The 19165-nt window shown below is 38.5% G+C and overlaps 1 protein-coding gene across 2 annotated transcripts in view; it reads right to left on the bottom strand.

The window, feature by feature from the left end:
- nkain4 (sodium/potassium transporting ATPase interacting 4) overlaps positions 1-19165 on the bottom strand; it is a 54947-nt gene that overhangs the window by 6123 nt on the left and 29659 nt on the right. Inside the window, exons 5-6 of one of the 2 annotated variants that reach the window (XM_057319964.1) lie at positions 14077-14137; positions 738-822 (exon numbers count right to left, since the gene is read on the bottom strand). In XM_057319964.1, coding sequence (XP_057175947.1) covers positions 738-822; positions 14077-14137 — 146 coding nt within the window. The remainder of the gene's footprint in view (positions 1-737; positions 823-14076; positions 14138-19165) is intronic. The other variant, XM_057319965.1, reaches the window with a different exon arrangement.

Here is a 19165-nt window from a genome sequence, read left to right as displayed (position 1 = left end):
TTCATATACTTTTCGATGTATTGTATTTTTTTTACCCTTTTTATGTTCTGTCTTGCTGGTCGTACGATGTATACATCTAAATGGTAAAGTCAATAAAGATACATAAAAAAAATAAAACGATTTATTTGATGAGCACTGTATTCATTCCCTCTTGTAATTTATTAGGAAGAGCAGATAAGTTTCTGTCTTGTGCTAAACAAATGTCATGTTAAACAAAGAGAGCCAATATAAACATATTACTGTAATTCCCCAGTCTTAATACAGTATCTCACTGGACAAAATCTGAATGCCTAATTAATGGATAAGTTAAGAATTTACACTAATTAAAATGTGTATAATTAAAAACTAATTAATGCTTCAGATTAGGGCAGGAAGGGACATGTGTAAGAAGATATAACACACGCGCACACACACACGTTTTATGGGAACTTTCCTTAGACATAATGATTTTGATACTGTACAAACTCCATCAAAACATCACAGACAATTTCTGCATTTTAACGTTTTCATATAAATATCATTTAGTTTGATGTATAAACTGTTTTCCTCATGGTGACCAAAGCGGTCACCAACAAGATAAAAAAATACTGCTATTACTATGTTTGTAGCGACATTTGACATGCTTCACTACATTTGTGAGGACATTTTCAAACATTTGGCCCGCAGAAGTTAAACTGCAATTTTCAAACAAACAAACAAACAAACACATATATACACACACATACACAGGTACTTACTGATGCATGGGCTTTAACAGAAGATGAGATGGTTTCTCATTGACATGGTAGAGTGGGAATGGGTCAAATCCACCAATAAAATCAACTGAAAACCAAACAAAACATGAAATTAAAGAACGAACCAAAAGAAAGTTGGAAATGAGCCTTGAGGAGCACAAACGAATCATGAAATGATCACTAGGCACAAAAAACAATGCATGACATGAATATGAATGAAAGAATATGAATGTGAAGATAAACACTGGAACATCTACGTACTACATCATTTGATATTACAATAATAATCAGACATAATTATTTACAATGAACAGTGTCTACAGGAGATATAGATCATTTGAAATGATCAGTAAATTAAGTGTAACAGGCTTTACTGAAGTTTAGAGTATTTAAGCACATCACATATCATGTACCTCACACCCAGAATCTGTGATTTGTATTTATTAAATTAAATTCACACTAAAAATATACACACAGACATGATACATGCTCTCTTTCATTCTCATTCCTAACTTGTAAACAGCCAGAAGAGCGAAAGATATGAGACTCTCCCCGCATCCCAATTCACAAACTATCGGTCCTAAACAGTATGTGAGATGCCTCCCAAATCATAACGTCCAAACAAATTGTCTCCTACATGTTGTACGTGTATCTTTTCTTTTAAAAGTGTGCTTCTGTGCATGCTTATAAGGTAATATTACCAAAAGCTCCTTAATGACCGCACACTTTTGACTTTTACTGTTAGAGAGAGAGAGAGAGAGAGTAAGTTACTAGGGATGCAACAATACAGCTCACCCACGGTTCAATATGAACCTCGGGATGCGTTTATCTATCTCAGCATGCTGCACAGACAAACACAGACAGAGCCAGTTCACAGTGAAATTAAGCGCACGGAAACATTTAAACGGAAAACCGCAATTCACTTACACGTATTGAACCGTGGAGGTCATACCGAACGATTCAATATTATATTGAGTATTGTGGCATCCCTATAAGTTACCCTAAAAAATGTAACTTTTGCGTTATTAGAGAGGTGCCATACAACCAGTAAATCAAATCACAAGCTTACATTTGCATTTGTAAAGAGACATGACAAATCACCTAAAAATAATTTCAGATTTGTCATTATGATTATTTTTTCATTAATTTATCTGAGGGACCCCCTCGAGTCCCCTTATAAAGAAATCCCTTCAGTTATAAATACAGTACGCGCAAATTGCATTTATATATTACGTTTTTTTACAACAGATATTTACAGCGTAAATTATAATTCGCTTCATATAAAGGTTCTGTGCTCATTTAGACAACCAGGGAAATGCGTGTACGCTCTCTCTCTCTATCTCCCTCTCTCTCTGTGTTTGACAGATTTGTTCTTGGTCTTGTATCACAGGTAGAGATCAGACACAGCACTCATGAAAAAAGACCACTCAAGCTCTCATGCATAAAAAATTCTCTTTGAATCTATCCTACTCTCGAGAGAAGAGTGGCACAAACGTTCAACACCGCATTATTTTGACCCACTTTCATAAAAAGCAGCTCCTTCTCGGTCCACACAGGAATCTGCTGAGCACTGATAACTACCGCACACACTCTGTCCTTTCAACACACGCTCTGATGTTTCTGGTGTGAGGCCAAGGTTTGCCTTTCTTTTGGTAAAGGAAGGTCTTACGGAGGAGGAACGGGGCTTAGACCGGTACCCGAGATCCCCCGCGTCTCTGCAGCTGATAGACAGACTGGTCTGTCCGGTATCATTAGTTAAATTCACACTTGTGCTGAGAGACTACTGCTGCTTTAAATGAGTCAGCCGTAACAGTGGGACCGAGACCACAACCTAATTATGGATGCGAGTCATTTAAAACAGAAACAGAGAGAGGAAGAAAGAGAGAGAGAGAGAGAGAGAGTGGTGAGAGATGAGAGGAAGAGCGAACGAAGCAGAAGAAGAACTGAGGGAAAAAATTAAGCCTGACATATTATTATTCAAATCACCTGTGGAAAGAGAGAGAGACAGTAAAGAGAAACTTCAGAGGCTAGAAAGCGCAGTGTAGAAATCAAATCCCCCACTTCAAATGAGCGTGTAAATGAACCACACACAGCTTTGCATGATAGAAAATAGACCCACTGTATGAGGCGCCGTATAGGGTTTAAATCAAACTGCGCTTATGAATACATATATAAAAGCGTGCATACACATATATACATTGCTCACATATACATGTATACTATTGGATGTTCAAGCAAACACATATGAAAAACATGTGCGCACTAATGTGAAATCCATACCAATACATCTTATGTTAGTTAAGCTTGCATGTACACTTTTTCGCGCATACATATAAACTCGATGCGTGCAAACACACCTATACAACACTCGCACATACATATAAACTCTGCGTACATACACATCTATACACTCTCACATACATAAAACTCTGCGTACATACACATCTATTAACACTCGCACATACATAAAACTCTGCGTACATACACATTATAAACACTCGCACATACATACAAACTCTGCGTACATACACATCTATGAAACACTCCACATACATACAAACTCTGCGTACATACACATTATAAAACACTCGCACAAACATACAAACTCTGCGTACATACACATCTATAAAACACTCGCACATACATACAAACTCTGCGCACATAGACATCTATAAAACACTCGCACATACATACAAAATATGACACGCTTTAGTTTGCATGCATAGTGATTTCATATGTGGATGTGCGTGCTTTTCAGTGTAAACGGAAGTCGTCTTCATTTAGATCAACATGAATCTAAAAGCGATAATAGCCTTAACGTTTATTAGTGCTTTGCTTGCTTTGCAAGTTGCAATGCAGATGATGTAGCCGATTTCTTTAAAGCGTTTTAAAGTGCCTAACACGTGTCCACACCGGACGGACAGGCGCCACGCAACATGAACACTGCAAAAAATGACTTTCTTACTTAGTCTTTTTTTCTTGTTTTCCAGTAAAATGTCTAAAAATTCTTGAATCAAGATTTTCTTGATAGCAAAATGACCTAAGAAAATAAGTCTTGTTTTTAGTAAAAAAAGTATGAAATTTCAGTGAATTTGTGCTTAAAACAAGCAAAAAAATCTGCCAATGGGGTAAGAAAAAAATCTTGAATTAAGGTTGACCTTTTTCTTAGTCACTCAATTCAAGTTTATTTTTCTTACCCCATTGGCAGATTTTTTTTGCTTGTTTTAAGCACAAATTCACTGAAATTTCATATTTTTTTACTAAAAACATGACTTATTTTCTTAGGTCAGTTTCTCATCAAGAAAATGCTTCTTATTCAAGAATGTTTAGACATTTTTACCGGAAAATAAGAAAAAAAGACTTCGTAAGAAAGTCATTTTTTGCAGGCAACCAGCATGTGCTTAGGGTTTGTCGCTTGCACGATTCGCCGGATCCAGCGTGGACAAAAATTGAAATTATAATGGGTTCATTTTCTGCTTTGCCGTGGACTCCCGTCATTTAAAAATTAACGGTCATTTCGTTTTACCTCACACACTAACACTTAGTTTAGCGGTTTATTTATTTTATTTTTAATTCCCTATTTGAGAGTAAACTTATATTTTCGTGATTTTGACAATCTAAATCAACAGACCGTGATGAGGACTGAAACTCAGGGCTTTTGATTGTTATATCTAAAGACGGCGCCGCGCTATACTTCTTGGTGAGACAAGAATATTGTTAGCCTGAAGATAATTAAATGTTTATTCTTCTGTCAATTAAAATCTGCTTTAAATATTGTGTAGAGTCATTGGTTTTTTATTTCAATATCTAAAATGTCTGATGTTAGGCCTACACACAGTGTGGTTTTATTAGAAATGATATACTGGCTGTTTAAATCGAAAATTAGGCTTCTTCAGTAATGAAAAGGAATTAATAGGCTAAAAGAATAATCTAATGCATTGATTTCATCCTCCATATTGTGTGGATGATTATTTTACTTATTTTAATTAGATTAGACAAGCGATGGATAAAAACACAGCATGGATGTATTCATTACGACGTGTAGTGAGGCCAAACGGACCCGAGAAAAATATTTTAGGCTAACCTTCTGGGAAGTTTCTTTATCAGAAAATTTTAAGGTTTATTTTGGGTTATCTTTACGGAAATAAAACGTTAGTTTCATGGTTTCTTAACGTTAGAGTAACATTCCCCTAACGTTAGTTTTTGGTTCCCAGAACGTTATGGGAACCAGAAACTAACGTTCTATTAACGTAAAGAAAACTTTCCCGGAGAACCAAAAACGAACCTTAGAAATAACGTTCTGGGAACCAAAAACTAACTTTAGGGTAACGTTCTGGGAACCAAAAATTGTTAGCTGGGTTGCAACTTGCAGAAGCAAGCAAAGCACTAATAAACGTTAAGCTATTATCGCTTTTAGATTCATGTTGATCTAAATGAAGACGACTTCCTTTACACTGAAATGCCTTCCGTTTACACTGAAAAGCACGCACATCCACATATGAAATCACTATGCATGCAAACTAAAGCGTGTCATATTTTGTATGTATGTGCGAGTGTTTTATAGATGTCTATGTGCGCAGAGTTTGTATGTATGTGCGAGTGTTTTATAGATGTGTATGTACGCAGAGTTTGTATGTATGTGCGAGTGTTTTATAGATGTGTATGTACGCAGAGTTTGTATGTATGTGCGAATGTTTTATAGATGTGTATGTACGCAGAGTTTATATGTATGTGCGAGTATTGTATAGGTGTGTTTGCACGCATCGAGTTTATATGTATGCGCGAAAAAGTGTACATGCAAGCTTAACTAACATAAGATGTATTGGTATGGATTTCACATTAGTGCGCACATGTTTTTCATATGTGTTTGCTTGAACATCCAATAGTATACATGTATATGTGAGCAATGTATATATGTGTATGCACGCTTTTATATATGTATTCATAAGCGCAGTTTGATTTAAATCCTATACGGCGCCTCATACCACTGGGTTGCTTACACACACACAAACATGCACATACACACGCACGCACATTGCATGCACACACACACACACACACACACGCACGCACACAAAATCATCAGTCATTTCCACCAGCAATGTAACATGAGGTTTTAGCCCATCAATTCACAACAGATCTCCCAAGGAAGGTCAGTAAGATCTCTCAATAGTTTCATTAAATAGGTTTACATGGAATAAAAAGACTGCAATCTCACATGCGTCTCCTCTAGAGTTTCCAAAAAGATCTCAACAATGTCTCAAATTGTGCTCCGTTTTGCCAAGACACTGAAGTCTATGATCAAAAATGATTTTTTTGGCGATCTTTGTAAAGGATTTCAATGGCCACATTTTCACAGGATCATAAAATAATTGATATGTTGAATATGTGCTACAGACATAGCAACTGTTCATGTGTACAGCATTTGGTCCTCTGTGTATTTGTATTTGTCAAATTGCGAGTCATGCTCTCATATCACATATGGTGTATATCACATATCAACTGTGTGAATGTAGCCAATAGGAACTCCTCATTGAATTCTTCTAAGGTCAAATCACCTGAACTAAGCCCCCACATTCACTCAATAGCTCTTACTGTACGCCAACAATAGTCTTATCATTGTATCATCTCCTATAAGAAATTTTAACATATTCTGAGGTGAAGTTAACAATGTCCTTCAGAAACCTTGGATGTCCAAATTTGCTGTTTTTATGAAATGTAAAAATCACTGTACTTCTTAAATGAATAAATACTGTGCTGTCAAAATTCACAAGCAGTTTTAATACTTTTTATCGGTTAAATTTCGCAAACCCCAGTGACAAGCATACAGGGTGACTAATAATAATAATTTATGGCAATTTTTTTTTTTTAAATCACAAAATATAGAGATTCTAGGTTTGAGAAGGACAGCAGTGACTCCTTTATTTCTTTATGTACATTTATATATTTTTAAAACACCCACGTTTTATTTATTGTCTGTCCAGGGTCAGCAGTTTCTTCCTACCCGGCCAAAAGAAATATTTTGCTCATAAATGTGTGCCGATATAGAGTTAACCTCAGCCAGGTTTATATCAGTCTACAGAACCCCTGCTGTACAACACAAACAGACGCATCACGTCATGTCCTCGAAACTGTCCGATGATGATCAGAGGTCATCAGAACACAAAGGCAAACAGGAAACGACCGTAAAGAATAAAAGTCAATCATTTCTGTGGTGTCCGCTGACTCGGAGGGTTCAACCCTCCAGAGAAATGTTCATCTGTGGAAAATGAAAGAACAGCATTGCCCACTTTTCATGAGAGGGGTAGAAAAATGTAAACATTGGCTGTGGGTTGAGGTCTGTTGTTTGACCTGTATGAATAGGGCTGGGTGTTATTCTCAATCTCGGGGGTTTACTGTGGTTCACTCCCACTTGAAAAAGTTTGAAAAGACTGAAAGAGGGGCAGACACGTACTACCAGAAGTTACACACATGTGTGATTAAAGTGCACGAAAGTATTAAGGTCGAAATGTAAATACGCATGTCGACGCAAACACTTCTAACCTTTGACTTGACATGTGTCAGAGCCATTCATAATTCAAGTTATTCAAATTTCAAGTTGTTTACACTATACTTTGAGAAACACTTTTTTCTCAAAGGGGGAACTAATACAGTGCCCTCCACTTTTATTGGCACCCTTGGTAAATATGAGCAAAGGCAGCTGTAAAAATAAATCTGCATTCTTTCTCCTTTTGATCTTTTATTCAAAAAATCTACAATATTCCAACATTTCACTGAAGGAAAATAATTTGAAGTGAGGGGGATATCATGTTATGATGCACCTTGGTCACAATTATTGGCACCCTTGTATTCGAAACTTTGTATTCAAAGGCTTTTCTTTTATGTCTGACGAGGTTTGAGGGTATATGGCAAGTCATCCGAGTCCATTCCTTCTTACAGAATCTCTTAAGATCCTTCAAATGTCTCTTATCTTCAGTTCATCCCACTCATTTTCTATAGTGTTCAGGTCAGGGAACTGGGATGGCTATGGCAGGATCTTGATTTTGTGCTCAGTGACACATTTTTTGTTGATTTTGATGTTTATTTTGAATCAATGTGCTGATGGAAGATCTAACCATGACCCATTATAATATTTATAGCAGAGCAAGTCAGGATTTGATTCTTTTTCTTGTTGGTATTTGATATAAAACATGATGACATGTATCTGAACAAGATGTCCAGGACCTCTGGTATAAAAATAGGTTCAAAACAATGAAGATCTGGTGGTTTATTTAACTGTGGACATGGGGCATTTTTATCCCTGTGTGCACCAAACCTATCTTGTGTTATTGCTGCCAAAAAAACTATTTTTCATTTCATATGGCCATAAACCCCAGTCCTGGTTGAAGTTCCACTATATACCATAGTTCCAGTATGGCAGAATAATATGTTGTTTGTTTTTGCATGAGAGAAGAAGATTTGTTTCTTGAACAGTGTCCCAAACAACTTGTGGTGATGGAGGTGCAGTTTTCCTTTATTTTTATTAAATGCTTTCTGACCCCAAAATTCAACTGATTACTGCAATTTTCCATCTGTGCTCTTTGAAGAGTCTTTGGCCACTCAAATTCTTCTCCTCGCTATAGGCAAATATCCTGTTTCAAGCAGATTTTCAACATTTCCGGTCCATTGAAACTTCTAGATCATTGCCGATGTTGGAAATGAGATTTTTTATTGTTTTAACCATTTCCTTAAAGCCATTTTGTATTTTGTAAAAAAGTAAGTAAGTAAAATTGAGATCACAAAGTGCTTTACAACACTATCTGTGAAACAAATCAAACATACATACAATCAAATATAAAATAAAAACATAACAACAGAAACCAATTAGAGCCCAAATATCTCAGAAATTTAATAACTGCCCAGCTGTACTGTTAATTAAAAGCTTGTCCAAAGAGGTGCGTCTTTAGGTGTCTTTTAAAAGAGTCTACAGAGCCCATTGATCTCAATACTAGAGGGAGAGAGTTCCAGAGTCTTGGAGCCACAGCACAGAAATCACGGTCACCTTTGTCTTAAGACTTGTTCTAGGGATAGTTAGAAGGTTCCGGTCAGAGTACTTTAAAGACCAACCAGGAGAATGTACACGTAATAGATCCTGAATATAGGAAGGTGCCTGACCATGCAAGGCTCTATAAGTAATTACTAAAATTTTAAACTGCACTCTAAAAGCAATAGGCTGCCAATGAAGGTCCTTAAGAACAGGGGTGATGTGGGACCTCTTGCTGGAACTCGTCAAAAGTCTTGCAGCTGCATTCTGTGTAACTTGTAGTCGCTCCAAAGACGATTTGTTCAAACAAGTATACAGAACATTGCAATAATTCAATCGTGATGAGATAAAGGCATGGACACGCATCTCCATCTCTTTTTTTGAGACAAAAGAATGAATCTGAGCAATGTTTCTGAGATGGAAAAAACATGAACGAACTACAGACTTTACATGACTGTTAAAGCATATAGCTCTGTCAAAGATGACACCCAGGTTTCTTATGTCACTGCGGTCAGACAGTACTAAGCCCCCCATAAACTGCTTAATCTTAGGAGTAATATTGTCAGAGACAAAGATCATCATCTCAGTTTTAGGACTAAAAGAAACATAAAACTGAATGTCATCAGCATAGAAATTATAAAATATTATTTTAAAACTGCTAATAATCTTGCCAAGAGGAAGCATATACAGATTAAACAACAGAGGACCAAGCACACAGAATCTGATAAGGTCCGACCCGGAAATTCCCACTAGTGTCAAGGTGCCGGTCTGGTTAGCTGTTGTGTTTATTTTGGTGTTCACCATGTGCTTGGTTATCATTGTTGCCCCGCCCCCTCGTTTTCTTGTTTGATGATTAGTACATGCACCTCATGTGTTCTCTCGTTATTTTCTCCTTATCTTTCCCTTGTGTTCTCTGTCCTGTGCCAGATCGTCTTGTGCTTTCATGCCTACGCTTCTAGCTCCTTGGTCTGATTTAGGCTCTTGTTAACACAAGTCAAGTCTAGTCTTTAGTTTTACTTTTGCCTAGTCTATTGGTTTACGGTTTTATTTTCCTAGCTACTAGATTTTGTAGTAATTTACTTTTCCCCCCAAGTGGATTATTTTTCTTGGATATTTTTTCCTTGGATTTCATTATTATTTTTGGATAGTTTCCTCATTTTTGGGGCTCCTGCCATCTAGGTGGCCTTTTTGTTTTTTTCTCAGCAGATTCCCATCTCCCCAGCCTCTGGACTTCCTTGTTTACCTCCCAGTGCCCTTGTCCCTTTTTTCTATCAGGCTCCTTGTTTCCAGAGCTCCTCACCAGTTGCCAGCTACTTCTCTGTCTGTGGCTCTACTGTTCCCCCAGGGAGGCTCCAGTTCACTTCCTGGCTACCTGCTCTTCGCCATCCCTGTCTGGACCTCACCTCTACCTGGCTGCCTGGCTGTGAAGGCATAGTTCCAGGCTCCTGTCTGCTTGCCTGTTCCCTGGTTTCCAGTTGCGGTGCAGAATTATTGGCCCAGATATCCCCCTGTGACTTTATTTCAATAAACTGAGTTTCCCTGCATACTGAGTCCTCCCCTTTTTGAAATCCTGACAACTAGGGAGTACAATCTATTAATCAAAGTGCAGTGGTCAACCGTGTCGAATGCTGCACTAAGATCTAACAAAACTAACACAGAACAATCACCTGCATCAGAAGCCATCAAAATGTCATTTGTGACCCTAAGTAGGGCCGTTTCAGTGGAATGTTTTTTACGGAAGCCAGATTGATATTTATCATAAACATTGTGGGCCTCCAGAACAGCATTTAACTGCTCTGCCACAACCTTTTCCAAAAGTTTTGAGATGAACGGCAATTTAGAAATAGGCCTATAGTTGTTCAAAGATGTTGCATCGAGATTACTCTTTTTCAAGAGAGGCTGAACAACAGCATGTTTGAAACACCTAGGGACCTGACCCAACTTTAGAGAAAGGTTAATAATTGCAACCAAACACGGGCCAATAGATGTAATGGATTTCATAACCAAAGATGCATGCAAAATATCCACAGGGCTTTGTGAGGGATTCATCGTACTCACTATCTTAATGATATCATTTAGAGAAATTGGGCAAAAGGAATCCAAAATTTGAAGACCTTCTGAGTTAACTGTAAGAGCATTTGCTGATGGTACAATGCTGGTCCTGACAGCCATAACCTTATCCACAAAACGAGAAAAAATGATTACAGTCCTCATTAGAAAACACAGGAACAGGCAATGTAACAGGAGAAACGATGCTGTTAATAGTCTCAAACAGAGTCTTAAGGATTCCTTTTGCCAGTAGTTATCAGATTCTTAAAAAAAGATGCTCTAGCATCTTTTATCATCTCATTCAAATCTGACAAGAGCTCTTTAAGATGCCAGCGGTGGACTTGTAGCTGAGTAGCTTTCCACAGACGTTCAGTCTTCCGACAAACACGCCTGAAACTGCGGATAGCGTCATTTGTCCACGGAGATGTATTAAAGCGGCCTCATGGTCTCATATTAATCTTGAGTACCTATAGAGTAGTATTGCATACTTTGTATCTTCGAAGAGTATTTAGTTTGATCACATTTATAAAAGATAGATACAGCTGTACGATTATTTCCGAAAGCATACGGCGCGTGCGGGGGGGAGGGGTAGGCTGAACTAAAGCACATGTGCACCCATTGCCAACAAAACACAGACATTAGTTTCACTCACCGCATGCGGTTCATGTCCGGCATCTTTTAGGGCTGGGATGGCTCCATATACTGTATCAGTTTCAAACGATCTCCAAATCCAGCGTTATATCCACCGTTTATATAACATTCATCACCCAAATGCAGTGAACAAAGAAACACCTGAACTTCGTGAACGTATGCGCTCTCTCTCTCTCCTGCACACTAGTGTAAGTGATGTCTGCGCATGCTCCTTCTCCTGCTCTCCTTGTTGCCGCGTGGGCGTGCCGCGTGCTTTTCCGGGAGAATTGTCCAATAAGGGACTAAGAAAAATTGTTACGAAACAGTTTTATATGTTCGAAAAAAACTTTCCGAAACCTGTACGATCGCTGGGGGAGTGTATCGAGCACAGAAATACTACATAATACACCCAACTCGTTTTTTGACAAGTTGACCATGTTAAGCATGAGAAGACAGCACGTTTAACATTGTAAAGAAGTCAGAATGCATGACACACCATTGCAGCACCCCTTTAACAGAGTCTTAAAAGGAGCCACACTATCCAGTAGCAAAGTGCATTGATCATTAAACAACTGTAGAGTATTGTCAATGTCATTTGAAATGAGAACCGAACTTAAATCAAAAGCGGATGAGAAATTCTCAATAGCAAATTGGCTGAACATGCGAGAGCAGGACACCCGCTTAACAGGCAGTGAATCCTCATTACAAGCAAGATCAAATAAGACACATTTATGATCACTAACATAAACATCTTCAATGCAAACAGCGCCAATGTTTAAACCATGAGAGAAAACTAAATCGAGCGTATGCCCCTTACCATGCGTAGGACCAGAGACATGTTGAATAAAATTAAAAGATTCCATAATGTTTAAAAATTCAGAAGCAGTATTGCAGGCAGCATCGTCAACGTGAAAATTAAAGTCACCGACAATAATCAGTCTGTTCAACTTAATAATGGATGAAAGAAAATCAGTAAAATCCCTCAGAAAAGGGGCCACTGGACCAGGCGGCCGATAAAGTAAAATACAATAACAAGAGTATAATCGACCAACCTTAGTTATCTGTAGTTCAAAAGAAGAGTATATATCAGCGCTCCTCGCTGGCAAATAAAATGTCTTTCAAAAAGCACACCAAATCCTCCACCGCGGCCCACGAGCCTTGGCTCAATCAAATGGCAGTACTTCATACTCTGTTGCCAAGTCTCAGTCAGCAGCATAAAATCCAGGTTTTCAGAAGTAAATAATTCACGGAGCAGAATGACTTGTTTGTGATTGAGTGGGCGTTTATCAAGGCCATCTTGAGCGGTACAAATCCTACACCTGAAACAGAAGTGGAGGCTAGCGGCAGCAACCTCAGGTGCTCAGCGCATAGTCCACGACCGGTAGTAGAGATTCTCAGAGGCAGCGGGACCAAAGCCCTGGAGACATCCTGAAAAACGGTGCGAAGACACAATGGTCTGGAACCATCATGACAGTGCCCCACCTTTAGGAGTCTCTTAAAATGCACCTGTCTCCCTGCCCTTTTCCCTCTCCTTCTCCGCCGCTTCTTTGTGCGTCCCATTAGGCCTTCTCCATTTTGCATACTTATAGCAGGTGCAGACGGACATATGTAAGGGTCTGAGAACGCACCCGAGCCATACCAGGAACAAACGCCACCGCACTCGACCATAGAGGATCGGGATCAACAGCATCGTTTGGCGATCGTACATCCATGGAGTAGACACAACATTTGTGGACAAACTTAACAACAGTATAGCGCAACAACCAATTAAAACAAGTCGGAATGAGCCTCCGGCCATGCCAAACACAGGCGCCATGCTTGTGTAGCTCAACAGAACTATGTTGCACATCAGAAGTATATTCTTTGGTTATATCCATTGTGATAAATGATTAAGGGGGTTTGGGCTTTGTGTTACTTATATTTATTCACCTGTGCAACAAGAAGTCATGACTGGACAACATCCTGTTTCTAGTCACCTTGGTGTGCTAAGAAAATGTAAATATCAGTGGGAAATTGGGAATATACTTGGGAGATATTTTACTCATAAGAAATTCTAAGGGTGCCAATACTTGTGACAACGGTGTATAAGAGAAAAAAAATCATAATGTTATATTCCCCCCACTTCAAATTGTTTTTACTTTTAATGAAATTTTGGAATATTGTAGATTTTTTTAATAAAAGATCAAAAGGAGAAAGAATGCAGATTTATTTTTACAGCCTTCTTTGCTCATATTTACCAAGGGTGCCACTAAAAGTGGAGGGCACTGTATATCTAAGCATTGTGCTCTACATCCAGCAGATGAAAAAATCAGTTTGCTTTGCAAATAAATATTTCATGTGCTTTAGCTTTGATAATTCATACACTTTAGACCTATTCTGCGTTTTTTTAAACCAAAAAAAGCTACAGACACTTAAGTTCTAACACTACAATCAGATGTAAATATAACGTATCAAGTTTATGAAGTAAGCTTTAAAACTGGAAAAAGTGTAAGTGTAGGTAAAGTCCGTTCCTCTTATCACACGCACACCTTTGAGCTGACCAGACAAATGTCAACTTTCATTGCTTCACAGCTACTGCCAAACAGACAGACAATGAAAGGACTATAAGATAAGAAGAGACAGACAGAGACAGATACTTACAGCTGTCTTCCTCCTCAGTGATAACGCTAATGACGTAGCAGGCGTAGATGAAACCCAACAGCTGTGGAGACAAAAAGAAACATATCAGTGGATTGAGAGAGAAACACCGAAAACATACAGTAGGTTAGCCCAGGACTACATTTTCAAGTAACATCTAAAACTGCCTTTTGGTTATCAGAACTTTTGGGTATCATGCTATGTCATGCATTCTGACTTCTTTACACTGTTAAACGTGCTGGCTTCTCATGCTTAAAATGGTCAACTTGTTAAAAAACGAGTTAGACGTTACGTATGATGTAGTATTTCTGTACTTGATACATTCCCCCAGCACTCCAACTTGTTTCGTAAAAGTTTTTTCTATTTCTGGATCACTGTGTCATCACAGGGATCCTATTCCTTTTATTGGCCATTCTCTCGGAAAAGCACGGCAAGGCAAAAGAAAGAGCCCACCCACGAGCCAACCGACGAGCAAGACCCGCTTACCATCAAGGTTATCTGCGCTGACGTTTAGGTGTGTCTGTTTGTTCACGGCATTTCAGTGATGGATGTTATATAAACGGTGCATATAACGCTGGATTTGGAGATCGTTTGAAACTGATAGATGCTGGACATGAACTGCATGTGATGCTGTGTTGTTGCTACTGTATGTAGTCGCTATGTTGTTCAAAGTCGGTTTTAACAAACTGCTACAGTATTCCGTTGTTAGGGTGCTCTAGGTGGTTGCTAGGGAGTTCTGGGTGGTTTATAGCAATGCCCATATACAGAACTTACAGCGTAAGGTTTGTAATGCTTTTTTGTGGGTGTCGAATAACGGTGCAAATAGCAGTAAATTGACAAGTGCAAATGTTAGTAAATCATGTTGAGCGATTTATTAAAATATTCTCCTTACATACTTTTTGCATCTGAAAGTCAAACTCCTACAAATGCATTTGCAACAAGGTCAGCCTCAAAAACAACTGTGTTCACGCCTTTTCAGCGCTGATTTTCATGGCGTGTCTTTAGTACATCCTCCAAAAGACTGTTAGTCTTTTTTACTGTAAGGAAATGTGACCTTTAATCAAAAACAAAACCTCGTGTCCGTAGCAAACTCAATGGAAGACAAGTTATGCACGGTAAGTTTAACGCTCAGTGTTAGGAGTTGGTTCAGACCCATGAGTGTAAGCAATAGCTTGTCTTTCAAGCACCACTTAAAAACCATTCAGAAATGAACAGAAACACACGGCCAATAACAGAGTAAAGAGAAATTAGAGAGAGTTATACAAAGTTCTGTGCAGAGCGAACAGTCCGTGTGTGCGCGTGTCTGTGTACGCCAGGCATATTGATGGGAATGGGATTGCCACAGAGGCAGATGGCACAGCTATGCTCGAAAACACACAGGGCAAACTCAACTCCCAGTATGTGGCAGCAATCCAATCCAATTAATCTGTCATTGGGCAGAGGGCCTCGTGCACACCTTCCGGGAAAAACGAATGCAGTGTTTGCATGTGTAAAAGAGAGAGGAACAGATACTGGCACACATTCTAAGAGTTAGACGTCTGAAAGGTTGTGCATGCGGCCATGTGGCTGAGCGCCACAGCGCAGGTGAGACACACGGCTGTCATACTCGCTCTGTCCAGGTTAAAGTGATTCAGAGCTCCAATCAGTTTTTATTACACAGAAGGAGTGTGAAATACCAATCGCATCAGAGGAAATGTCAACGGCCAGACTGCCAACTGCAGAGGGGAGCTGGCTTGATTAACATGTTGTATTAACCTTAAATCTATGTATGTGTGCGTGTGTGGGCCAGGTTTTGCCTACTGATAAAAAATAAACCTTGAATACACTGCAAGTCGCTTTGGATAAAAGTGATAGCAGATAGGTTGGTAAGAAAATCATTTATATTAAAGAAAGGACGAACAAGCACTTTCAAGCAAAACAACTCACAAAGGGATGTTTGTTAGGTTTTAAATAAAATACAGAAGATGTATCGTTCAAAATGAATACAAAAAAGGTCACCGAAAATTACAATTTGATCATTTTATCATTTGTTCCCACTCATTCAAAACCTGTATAAGTGTTGTTCTTCAGAATAAAACAAAAGAAGATATTTTGAAGAATGTTGGTAACCAAACAACACTGGCTCCCATTGACTTTCACTGTAAGCACACAAAACCACTGAAACATTTCTCAAAATATCTTCTTTTGTGTCCACAGAAAACAAGAGTCATATACAGGTTTTGAACATCATGAGAGTGAATAAATAATAACATGATGTTTAAATTTAGAGGAACTATCCTTTTAATGTAATTGCTGTCACACAATAGGACACATGGTACGGTGTATTTGTCAACTACCCGGTTACTCTAGGACACCTGTGTGGGTTTAACTAAACTGGCTTGAAGTTGAGGCTTGAAGTTGAGACTACTGTATGTTTTCTAAAGCATTTGCCTTAAAGTCCCTTAGGATGTCTCTCATACCAGCTATTACAATTTTCAATATCTCTGTCTAGTCCTAATAAGCCCTGAGATATGAATGGAATTATTTCAAAATTGATTTTTATAATCACTGTGGAATTTGCCTTAAACAAGGATTTGACCCCAGTGTTTTCACATAACTCTTCTGTTGAAATGTTATTTACTGTGATGGTATACAGTAAAAGTACAACATTTCTTGATAACTGAAACAAAATAAGTATTTAATTCGTCAAATTTGCCGCTTTGTTTAATGGTGTTTAAAATAGTGCCACAGCTCATTATTTTGTAATATATGAATTTCTGCTCCACTACCTTTCATCATAAAATAAATTAATCAAAAAGAAAAACATGAAAATATTATGCCAGACTTTTTTGTCTTTTAGTGAGACTTGGCCTGGTTCTGTCATCTGAACCCTGAATTTTAATAGAGTCTGGACCTGCAGCAGTATTGCCTGATCTGAGATCCGCTGAAGATCCCAATCACATCCCACATTCTTTAAAGGGGGATGCAACAGGGTTTCATGCATTCTGACTTATTTACAATGTTAAACATGCTGGCTTCTCATCCTTAACATGGTCGACTTGTCAAAAAACGAGTTGGACGTATGACAGTATTTTATGGTAAAGATAACAGCATGCAGATCGCTCTCTAAAATCTGTTTCACTATCTTCACCATCGACTTCCTTGTCAGAGCTGTCAATCAAAAACCCACTAGCCAATCAGCGTAAAGCGGCCATAAGTCCCGCCCACACATGAGATTTGTGCCAGAAAGGCGAACGAAAACTTGAGAAGCGCAAATGAAAAATCTAGCAGTGAATTGAAAAACGATTATTTGCAAAAACGAAACTTAGAAAATTGTTAAGAAAAAATTCAGTTTATTTGAAAATCATATCTTATTTTTGCAATTGAGTTTGTTGTTTTCATTATCAAAGTGTTTTTCTTCTTTCTCATTGTATATTTTTGTTTGTTTTTTAAAGTTTGCATTCATTTTTATTGGCACAAAAAGAATTCCATAGTATTTCTGTGCTGGATACACTTCCCCCTGCGCTCGTATAGGTTTCGTAAAGTTTTTTTCAAACATGAATATCTGTTTCGTAACAACTTTTCTCCCGGAATTCTCCCGGAAAAGCACACAGCACGCCCACGTGTCAACCAAGGAGAGCGGGAGAAGGAGCATGCGCGGACGTCACTTTCACTTGTGTGCAGGAGAGAGAGAGAGAGAGCACTATGTTCACGAAGTTCAGCTGTGTATGTTTGTTCACTGCATTTGGGTGATGAATGTTACATAAACGGTGGAAATAACGCTGGATTTGGAGATCGTTTGAAAGTGTTATGGAACGGTCCCAGCGCTAAAAGATGCCAGACATGAACCGCACGTGGTAAGTGAAACTGATGTCTGTGTTTTGTTGGCAATGGGTGATCACATGCTTTAGTTCCGCCTAATATTATTAATTCAGAGATTACATGTTAAATCTTCTATATTATTTTCATTACCCCACAAAAATGTAATGCTTTGACAAACCACAAGACCATAATATTTGACAGGTTAATTATATGCCATCGTCACCCTGCTGTGATGGAAATTAGTCCAACTGATTCAGTGTGTGTGTGTGTGTGTGTGTGTGTGTGTGTGCGTGCGGCCTTGTTTTTATAACACTGTGGGGACCTAAACTGAATACACACCAACTCGTGGGGACCAAAATTGAGCAAAAAAGCTTATAAATCGTACAGAACGATATTTTTTGAAAATCTAAAAATGCAAAACGATTTTCTACGATTTTCTAACTTTAGGTTAAGGGGTAGGGTTAGGAGTAGGGCATAAAATATACAGTTTGTACAGTATAAAATCGTTACGCCTATGAACTGTCCCCACCCAGATATCTCTCACAACACACACACAACCAGATCGAAGATTAATAATTGTGCAAAAATATTCCACCTGTGTTGACTGCAGAGCAGCTAGACAAAGAGGTTTCAGATGTTTGGAGCCGACCACATCTGATCAAAAAGCCACTTACACATGTGTGTAAAACATGATAAGTGATTAAACGGCATCAGGGAGAGCAGCAACACACTTTGAAGTGAAACTTTTCTTAATCATGTTCTTAGACATGCACTAAAGGCTGGAAAACACTACAAGATATTTGGTCAGATTTTGACCAGATTGTCAGTCTGGAATTGTTGCAGAAAGTCTGTGCTAGTCTGCAGATTTTATCACACAGTGTGTGATGACCTGTTTTTCTCTGCAAACTTTCCAAAAGTCTGCAAGTGTGTGAGGTCTAGTTTTTTTTATCTGTTCAGATTTTAAAAGTCATGAAGTGTATTCCAGCCTTTAGCAACAATCTCGATGGATGTGAAAACAAGCTGAGTCTGTGATAGTTTGTATGTGAATGTTGAAACTTGAAAAACTTGAAAAAGTGAAACTTATACAGGGACCTAAAATCATGGAACAATAGCCTATTATAGACAGCCATCCTGTCACTCCTTAAGGCAAAGCATGATGGGAAGAAAGTGATAAATTCCCACACCACCATGACATGACAATCTCCTCAATCTGAAGCAGTCTTATCTGCACTTCTGTGTTTAACTACAGTGAGGAGCAGTTGAGATATGAGAGATGTGCGAAAAACTGAGA

This window comes from Triplophysa rosa, linkage group LG21 (assembly GCF_024868665.1).
Source record: "Triplophysa rosa linkage group LG21, Trosa_1v2, whole genome shotgun sequence".
In the NCBI taxonomy this organism is placed as follows: domain Eukaryota; kingdom Metazoa; phylum Chordata; class Actinopteri; order Cypriniformes; family Nemacheilidae; genus Triplophysa; species Triplophysa rosa.
This window is presented reverse-complemented; position numbering and strand designations above follow the sequence as displayed.